This window comes from Astatotilapia calliptera, chromosome 13 (genome assembly GCF_900246225.1).
Source record: "Astatotilapia calliptera chromosome 13, fAstCal1.2, whole genome shotgun sequence".
NCBI lineage: Eukaryota > Metazoa > Chordata > Actinopteri > Cichliformes > Cichlidae > Astatotilapia > Astatotilapia calliptera.
Genome location: NC_039314.1, coordinates 2158976 through 2169097, shown reverse-complemented (window position 1 = coordinate 2169097; position 10122 = coordinate 2158976). Strand labels below are relative to the sequence as shown.

At 40.7% G+C, this 10122-nt stretch overlaps 1 protein-coding gene across 1 annotated transcript in view; it reads left to right on the top strand.

Moving 5' to 3' along the window:
* The window catches only part of fancl (FA complementation group L), a 33917-nt gene that overhangs the window by 23517 nt on the left and 278 nt on the right, over positions 1 to 10122 (top strand). The window contains exons 8-13 of the mRNA XM_026190660.1: positions 2816 to 2966; positions 3086 to 3169; positions 4195 to 4240; positions 5680 to 5761; positions 6467 to 6583; positions 9883 to 9954. Coding sequence (XP_026046445.1) covers positions 2816 to 2966; positions 3086 to 3169; positions 4195 to 4240; positions 5680 to 5761; positions 6467 to 6583; positions 9883 to 9954 — 552 coding nt within the window. The remainder of the gene's footprint in view (positions 1 to 2815; positions 2967 to 3085; positions 3170 to 4194; positions 4241 to 5679; positions 5762 to 6466; positions 6584 to 9882; positions 9955 to 10122) is intronic.

The window sequence follows — 10122 nt, the reverse complement described above, 5'->3', positions numbered from 1 at the left end:
GTGCGTTAGCGCAGTTAGCTTGTTAACATGTTGACGCCATCCAGCCCCAAGCACGGGGCGATCCGCGGTAACTCGTTAACGGAGATTTGCTGCGTTATGGCATTAATGTCATTTTAACGAGATTAGCGCTGACAGCACTACTGGGAACACAACGAGTATCACTGCACATTTACACCGACATCATCCTAGTGCAAAGACTAGTGGAAGCAGACAAAAAAAAACAAGCACATGAGTCTCCTTATGGGGACCTGATCTGTTTAATATGTTGTGGAATATAGCCCAGAAGAAGCGTATAGTATAGCTTTTATTTTGGAAAGAGCCATTTCTCTGTAATAAACTCTCTTTTCCAAAGATGAGTGATTTCTCCATCAGATAGATTTATTTAATTTTTTTTATTTTGTTGTTTCAGCAACATTACATTTAAAAACTGTACTTTTGAGTTAATATATATATTTATAATTTTAATAAATGACAAATTGAAAAGGCATGAACATTTTTTTTGTATCGAAAAAATATCGAACCGTGACACCAAAGTATCGAACTGAACCGAACGGTGAATTTTGTGTATTGTTGCACCCCTAAAATATAAAATACCCCTAAAAAAAAATCTTTTTTATTTTTTTTATTTTTTTTATTTTGAATTTTGGCCCACTGTGTATTTGAGTTTGACACCCCTGTTCTAGATGGACAGTCAATCTTACTTGCTTGCCTCGTCTGTGAGTGGTCATACTCCTTTTGTTTATCTATGAAGTTGTAAAATCTGAAGATCACATGTAAATAACATTACATATAATGAGCGATTTAAAATAATAATAATTTGTCCATTGTTCCATAGAAGAAAATGTTCATGCTGGCAACATGCTCACATCCATTCTCAGTAAAATGTCACGTTGACGGCATCCTTTTGCAATTCTATAAAATTACAGAGTGAAAGAAATTACAATAGTGAACAAATAAAAGAAATTGTAAAAAGGGGGTTAAAGACAGTAAAATTTAACAGCATCCAAGTAAAGAGAAGTGAATAATTTCAACCTGGCTGCTTTTAGGAGTCAAATTGAGGTCAGTCATAAATAGATAAAGAGGACTGATTGAGATGGCCAAAGAGCAAATCTCAGCTCAGACTCACTCTCTTTTATACTTTCCTACAGTTTGCCACTCTTACGCGTGTTCTCTTCTCAGATGCAGCAGGAATTCAATTACCAGCTCTTCTTCCTTTTTTTTCTTTCTTTTTTTTCTCCTTCTGAACTGGGTCTAGCGCAGTTATCCTGAGCTGTAACCGTAATCATACCACTGGCATTAATTGGGCTGTAATTGCTGAGGCTCTCGGCACCTGGACGATGCTTAATTGTGTGCACTGTGCTGGCACAATGACCCATAATTTTTGGTTCATTTTTTCCTCTAATTTTTTCCTTCTCATTCCATCTGTATTGCTCTCCCACACCTCTATCAGCCTCCCTTTCTCTTCTGTGTGTGTGTAACCATGTGTGTGCACCTCAAGTTTATACAGTCTTCACTCACTGTCCATTTGCTGTCTACACTTTGAGTTCACTTTAATTTTCAAATGAAACATGGCAGCAAATGTCTTCTGTGCATTTGCTTTGGCATTAAAAACATTATATGTAATTATTAACCTTTTGAAATGGCATATTAAAAACCTGCCCTGTGTCACTGACTTTGAAAACCAAACAATTTGTCCAATAAGAACTCTGTGTTAACTGTTTACAGGTACCTGCTTACAGATATAACCAGAATACTTAAACTGGTTATATCTTAACTGAATATTGTAAAATTGTTGGAACTGCCTAGGAGATTTTAAATGTTTTTTTCTGAGATTGATTTAAGCTCGGTCCCACTCATTTTTATTTTGAACATGTATTAGAAATGGCAGCTAGTTCCTATTTACCCCCACTAATATATCTCAAGCTCACTAATAAATCATTATAATCTTACAGATATGATAAAGATAGAAAAAAACTAGGACAGGAATGATGCACGAGCCGTGCTCCAGCCATGTGAAAAACTCCACTCCACCATTAGCTTGTAGAGCCACTTTAGCAGCAATAACCTAAAGAAATCATTTTCTAAGGCAGAGTCAGTGTCTCACATCATTGTTGAGGAATGTTGACCTGCTCCTCTTCATAGCATTGCTTCAGCTCATTGAGGTTTGCAGACATTCATTTATACACAGATCTCTTAAGGTCCCACCACGACATCTCTGGACTTTGACTGGGCCGTTGCAACATCGTGATTCTTTTCTTTTCTCTTCAGCCATTCTGTTGTAAATGTGCTGCTGTGCTTGGGATCATTGTCTTGTTTCTTGACACGAGCTTTAGCGGCCTGACAGATGGCCTCACATTTGACTCTAGAATACTTATCTAGAATACCCAAATCATCCCCCTCCTGCCTGTGCTTGCGTGCTGTGTTAGGTTTTTGCCAAACATGGGGCTCTGCATTACAGTCACACATCTCCACCTTGGTCTCAGATGGGCTCACATTTGACTCTACGTCTCTGCGATAGATGAATGTCCAAATGCTGTTTTTCAGGGTTTTGTTTTTTTTAATTACTCAGCATTTGTAATTATGCTGGGATGACCTGGATGCTTCAGACCTGCAAACTGTCAAAAACCTCTGCTTCTACAGTGCTCATACTTCCTAAGTGCATTTGATTATCAGCACCTGGTTGCTAATAATCAAATGTAAGCAGTAAGGAGTGCTCATAGTTAGCAGGTCAGACTGGGACCTGTGATAATAGAAGCTAGTTGTATCAAACTAACTGCTCTTACAGCAGTATAATTCTTCTGGTCTGGTTTATTAGAGCACTCTGGAGCAGCTCCACAGCCAGTTCCTGCTGGTTTTGGAGTCCCTGTCAGAGTTCTGGGATGTTCTGGATGAGATTGATAGCAAGACCTGGATTCTGGAACCGGAAAAACCATGTCACTCAGACACCACGAGGCGGATCGCCATTGGTACTGCTCCACACATCAGCAGATCTTGATGCCGCTTCACAGACCATAATACAACCAAATATTACAACCACCTAACTACCCACTGGTCTTTATAAGTGGATCTGTGTGTATGTGTGCAGGAAACAACGTCTCCATCAAAGTAGAGGTGGATCCCCGACACCCAAAGATGCTGCCAGAATGCTGCCTGCTAGGAGCAGAGCATGGTGGGTATGACCTGGGAGTCAAAGTGTGTTTGCAGGCAGCGCAAGAGCTCATCTGCAGTATTATAACCCCAAAACTAACTGACAATGATACAGCATGGGAAATACACAGTTATCAGGTGACATGCATGTGACAGTCACTAAGACGCCCACGTCCAAGCATTGCTTCTTGGACTTTAACTTAACTTAAATGAGTTCAATTAAAAAACAAAGTAGTAGTTTCATAAATGGGATCTTCCTGAGGCCTGTGCATCCTGCCTGTCTTCACACAATAACGTAGCAGCTGAGGATCAGATGAGGCAATAAAGTCTAAATTCTGTCGTTATTCAGATCAGATCGGTGAGAAGCTACGAGCTGTGAAAGAAAATAGCACTTTTTTTTTGCTCTCCACACATCTCTGGTTGTGTTGACTGTTGTGCGTTGTTGTGTCAGAGGATCTGCTTCCAGAGTGGCACATCTTCATTCCCAGCGCAGCAACACCGGAGCCAGTCAGCAGGCGAGCTCGGGCTCCAGTTTTCTATTTAAGTCCCCGTCAATTGTCGGCCATTGTTTCTGTAAACCCAAGGTCACGCGACTCCTAGCCTGTTGCCTAGCAATGCAACTCAAAAGATATTAAACACACGCACACTTCAGCCACCAAGACGGGAGGCAGGCAGCGACCCTCAAATACAGGGGGTCGCATAGAAATATTGCTTTTTGCATGTAGGAATAACAAACAGCGAGAGTGATGAGCGCTGCACGGAGACAAAGCTCCCCTGTGGAACGGCACAAGCAACCATGGTTCATATCTAACAGCGGTGACGCCGCTGTCTGTGCTGATCTGGGCCTTTGTCCAATAAGAGATGTTGTTTGAGGGTATGCAGAGTGCTTTTTTTTTTTTTTTAAAGGAAGTCTAATTTTCCAGGGCCTTATATACAGTGATAGTGTATCTGAAGCTGCTTGAAATGTGACTGCAGATCTAATTTAAGGCTGTTATTACTATTCTGATTTCCATCCAATTCCACATGATTTCTTGTGTTTTGTTTCAGTGGTGACTCCGCTGAGGAATAAGCTAAACGCTAACATGCACTTGTGGTAAGGTTTTCTCAGTCACTGAGCTTTCACATGCTAATTCAGCAGAATCTCTTTGAGCAGAAATTGAGCTCTGAATGTCACACACTTTCTGAAGAATATGGTGGATGTCATAGTACATCACATTATAATGTGATGTACTATGATATGATTTTTGCATTACTGTCAACAAATCAAATGGAAAAAAGCAAACCCATCAATACTTGCACAACACTTACTTATTATTTAACTATAAATAATAAGCAAGTGTTGTGGTTCCTATCAAAAACCGCTGTGAATGAAGAGCACATTCTGGACCTGCAGAGCATTCTCATCCACGTCTGCACCATCTATCTATCTGTCTTAGATTTAGCATCCTTTGGCTCATTATCTTTGACCTGCACAGAGAGCATTTTGAGCCACTCTCAGAGCAGTGAGCTGTTTTTAGATTAAAAGCTCAGAGGAACTCCCTGAATGGTACCTGCCCTTCACCAAACAGCACACAGGCCTGAGGCCTCGTCTACAAAAATATTAGATTATGTATTTGAACTTAGGCCCTCTTGTCTGTTGTGGAAGTAGACACACAGCTGCAGACACCATGGAGTAGTTGTTCCAGCGTGAATATGTGACAAAACTGCATTCTGTGAAACTCCCAGATGAGAAAATTGCCCATAAGGTGTCTTTCACTACTGCCTCAATGGACCGACCACTTTTCCCACCTTCCAGGCTCTGGTTCCTGATTTCCTACCAGGTCATGTCGGTCCCCGGTATCCTGTGCTGTCACTGGCAGTCACTTCAGTCACCTCAAAGCTGAGAAAAGGTTATCTCAGGACCCACCTACTTCGTTTTGCCAACATTTTTGTCCTGTCTCACTCCCCCCAGTTCTTCTTGCTAAAAGGGAGTTTTTTCTTCCCACTGTCACCATGTGCCCATGTTTTATACAAGCATGTGTACTACGAAAGGGTAAAACACAAGAACAACTCATCTGTGGTGTTTGCAGCTTTTCCACCGTGTCCATAACAAAGTGTCATCCGTGTTTTAATTGTTGGTTTTGGTCTTTTCTTTATTATTTGTGAGCATATCTGCCATTCAAACTCCAATTCTTTTTATCTTTACATCCAGGAGCATTATCAGTGTCTAAGTGGATCCCTGCACAGAGAGCAGAGAACCATTTGATTAACACTCAGGGGAAGAAGGGAAAAAAGTCATTTCCAAATGAAGCTGGGTACAGATTTAAATTTCACCCCAGGTTTTAACATTTGCCTCCCTGCATGACACACATCTCAGTAAATTCCCCTCCACCACTGTACAGTCTGAGGCAGCTCAAATGTTCCTGCTATTTTTTTTTCTTACATTTTATATAGCAGTAGTGAAAGTCTCCTAATCATCCCCCAGTGTCTTTGCAGGCTCATTTGCATGTGGTTAATTAGTGTGTGAAGGAGCTGTCTGTGGTCTGCTGGCAGGAACCCGGACTCCAGCGTCTTGCACAACCTCCAGGATGTTTTGGAGATCGAATTCCCATCACCTGCCACCCACGAAAAATCTGTATGTCACATAGTTGCCCCATTTTCCATTTCAAACGTGTCCCTTCATCTGTGTGTGTGTGTGTGTGTGTGTGTGTTTACATCTCTGCATACATTCTCCTGTTTGAGCTCAGAGTTCTAAGGGGGCGGACATACACTGCTGCTTATTTTCCCGTTTCTTTCCGCATTTTTCTTTGTGTGTTTTGTTTTTCTTAGAGGTGGGCTCCGGTTCTCCTTTAATTGGGTTGTTTACAGATAAGATCATTAGAATAACAAAGATGGCAGAATTCTCTGCACTATCAAACCGCTTTAATCACGAAAAACCATTTGTCTCTCTCTCTTTTTTTTTTTTTTTTTTTAAGCCCTCGTTTTTCTCCCCTCCCCTCTCTCCGGATGGGTTGAAAGGGTGTCCTGTTTATCCACTGTCGCCGCGGTGATTAATGCCTCCGCTTCATTAACATTCAGAGGAGTGCAAAAAAGTTGAGTTGACCAGATGTTGATTTTTGTTTTTTTTTTCTTTCCTCTGACATCGTCTCTTTTAATGGATAGCTGCAGGAAAAACCCCCAAAGAAAACAGGAGTTACTCATTACACCAAAATGCAACGATGAGCAGGGAGAAAGGAGTTACGGGGTGACGTGTGGAGTGTGTGTGCTTTAGTGTGTGTGAGGACAGTTTGTGCCAACAAGCATGCTGCACATGCACATTCACTGCTCTCTGTCCGTGTAGAGTTTCAACCTTGAGTGTGGCATCTGCTATTCATATCGACTTGAAGCTGCCATCCCTGATCAGGTGTGTAATGACCCTCGCTGTGGGCAGCCCTTCCACCAGACTTGTCTCTATGAGGTATGAACACACACACACACACACACACACACACACACACACACACACACACACACACACACACACACACACACACACACAATTTGAGGTTTACAGCAGGGTTTCTTCCATTTTTAGATTGAACAATGAGATCAGACAGATGTGTTCACATCAGCTTTTTATAACAGATGAGAGGGAAAAAAATGCAAGCTGCATATAATGGCTCATCATTGGCCTTACATTAAAACTGGATATTAACTCAGTAAGTCTCAATGAAATATGTGTGTATGAACTATTTGACACGTTTGATGCAAGTTAATATGAAGGATTCAATAATGTTGTAGGCAACACAAAACCGAAAGCTTTTGAAACACGTCGGACTTCAGTGGATATGTATACATGTGTTATGTTTTAGGAACAAAAGGATGCAATATCATTTGATGGAAATGCAAATTATTAACCTACAGAAGGCTGAATTCGGAGGCATCCTGAAAATCACAGTGAACAAAAAATTAATACAGCAAGGTAGTCCATTTTGTAGCAGGTCCACACTAATGGTGCAACTGCCGATTCTGGTATTCTATGGCAAATGCAAATGTCATAGAATACCAGAATTGGGCTCCACTGGGGCACAGGGCCCACTGGAGGACGTCAGCTGTAAGATGACCCTCATGAAGTCTGTTTCTGTATTTGTGGCATGCAAGCAGATACCAGTCCTGCTGATGAGTTAAGGGCCTTCTACAGCCCTGTCTGCCCTCTGCTACTCAGATGACCAGATCAATGTCCTGGAAGTTAAACAGAAATTTTTTTTTAAGGAGAATATAGACTATGTATATAAAGATTACAGATGGACCGATCCGATATTACGTATCTGTCTGATACTGACGTAAATTACTGGATCGGATATTGGAGGGAAATAAAAAAATGTAATCCGATCCATTAAATACCAAAAAAGCACCTCAAAAAACTTGCGACATGGCATAACTCGGCTCACTACCGTAGCACGTCGGAGCAAGCATTCCCACGTTAAGCTTAACAACAGATATATGGAGCGACTGCCTCGCCCTCTCCTGCTGCTATTTCAATCATCAAACTGATCAATGATCAGCTGATCGGCTTTTCTGTCGCGAGTCTGTCTCTTTGTTTGTTTATCGCCCACTTCGCGCCAGAAAGAGGAAACCAGCGGCTGAACAACAGCAGCACGTTTAAGCTTGATAATCTGTTGTTAGAATTGATTTAATATCACTTTCTACACCAGGATCCTTTTCTACAGCTGACGGCTGGTAACTGTGCAGGGGCGGATCTAGCAAAGTTCAGCCAGGGGGGCCGATAGGGCATGAACAGGGAAAAGGGGGCACAGAAACATACTTTTCTTTCTTATTCTCATTTAAAATGTGTTGCTTTTAATAAATAATTATCCGAATCTTACACCCAAAGTTTTAATCTGATGTAAAATGTATAGAAGTCCATTACTGTATATAGTAACTGTTAAGTCTAATATACCCCAGTAAGCTATAGTACTTTTTCCTTTGGGAAGGTATGATCTGTGCAGTCTGCAATTTTGTTGAAGAAAGATGTTGTATGTATTTAATTACTCTTGAAAAATAATTGATTTCTGTGCATTTTTTTCACACTGCATCAAATTAAAGTTGATTACGTCGATTAAGCATCATGAGGTGGAGGGTGGGGGGGGGTGGTTCCCCATTTTTTTTTTTTTTTTTTTTTTTTGCTGGGAGTTTTAGAACCCCACTAGTTAGGTTGCTTACTCTTTAAAATACCAGAATAGGGAGGATGGAGCAGGTTTAAGTTTTTTAGACTGATCAGTGTTGCTGAACTATAAAATATTTTGAGTGCAGTGTATTTTTTGCATACAGGTATAACAGAATAGCTTTAGTGTTTGTGTTTTTTTACTTGAGTATGAACTTATACAAAAAGCAGCAAGATATTAAAAAAAAAAACTGTTTTATTGATTAAAAAAACACTATCGGATTCATATCGGTATGGGACATAAAGTGGTATCGTGCCATCTCTAATAAAGATGTCTGACATGACAACAGCCCAGATGTCAAGCCACAGTGATATGACTTATTACGGAAATGTTTTTTATATATAGCTGACATATCTTGATATAGAAATATTCAAGTTGAATAATCTTTGCTGTCATACAGTATGTGATTTCTCAAGAATAAAATGACATAACAGCGGTCAGTGGAAACCAAAATTATCAAGTCTTTTTTTTTTTTTTTCCTTTCTTTGAGCAATGGATATATTCATGGAAGCTACTTTGGGTTGTTTCCCTATTCAAAGGCTCACCACAGCAAGTAGGTTGGACCTGATGGTCTTCCTGATGCAAAAGGATTTGTTTGTTTGTTAGATGAGCGTGGAAACCACCACACTGTATAATTATGACTTTTTGAAAAAGCATGTGTGGCTGTATGTGGGTAAAAAACTGAGCATGAACTCACTGCTTAGGATGTATGGGTTCATATGACATGTGCCCAACAACTAGACTGTCACATCACCCATATTATCATCTCAGAAAGTTTAAGATTTACCCCGGACTACTTCAAAGCTACAACATGACCAAAAAACTGATCTGGTTATAATAATTTAAAAAAATCCCACTTCTTCTCAAGTCCCTCAGGACCACCAGCATGCCTCTGGGACACAATTCTCCATTTTTGACTTGAGTTTACAGTGCTCCCTCCTCAAACACTGTAAGGGTTCCTCCTGAGTAGTGGACACAGTTATAAACATCTATTTCATTTATTTGCTTAAATGAACAAAGTTTTGCGCATTACAGTTGCCATTTTCACTCAGTCATAATACAAAGCCTTATCCTGTTGCCTTCAGTGAGCTGCAGGTACAGTAAACATGCACATGAATACAGATTCCCCTTTGAGGACATACATATTGTAAACAGTGTTTCTAAACAGCATTTAATTTCATCAGGCACAAACGATTTGTGTTCATTAGCCATCAGTGTTTTAGTGTTTCAACAGGTGGGCTGCTCAAGGTGAGTGACAGTCAGATATGATCAAAGGTAGAACTGGACTAGCGCAGCCTTACGACACACAGGAAATGAGCACAGATGACTCTGTTTGGACTCTGTCCTCGGTGACATGCTGCACGGCCAGATATCGTTGAAGCTCAGAAACAAATCGCAGGACTCTAATCGACTTAAAAAAAAGAGCCCTTCAATGCTTCAAGGGTGCTGGATAATCTTAAACATAGCTGTACAGAGTGTATATTGAAAGTGCTGTTATGAGCCACACATCAGATTCAAGGTATTGATTTGATCTTTTCTCTTTTGCCTTCAGTGGCTGCGAGCGCTGCACTCCAGCAGGCAGAGCTTCAACATTGTTTTTGGAGAGTGTCCTTACTGCAGTAAGGTATGTGTGTGCCTCACAGTGTGACTGACAGCTGCCTTCAGAAAGCCCTCAATAGACATTCAGCTTATTAATTAGCATGCCTCTATACATCCTGTAGCCTTTTCTTCTGCCACTGCGCTTTCAACAATGTGCTGCATTCATACACTTTGACTGAAGCTACTCCTCGTC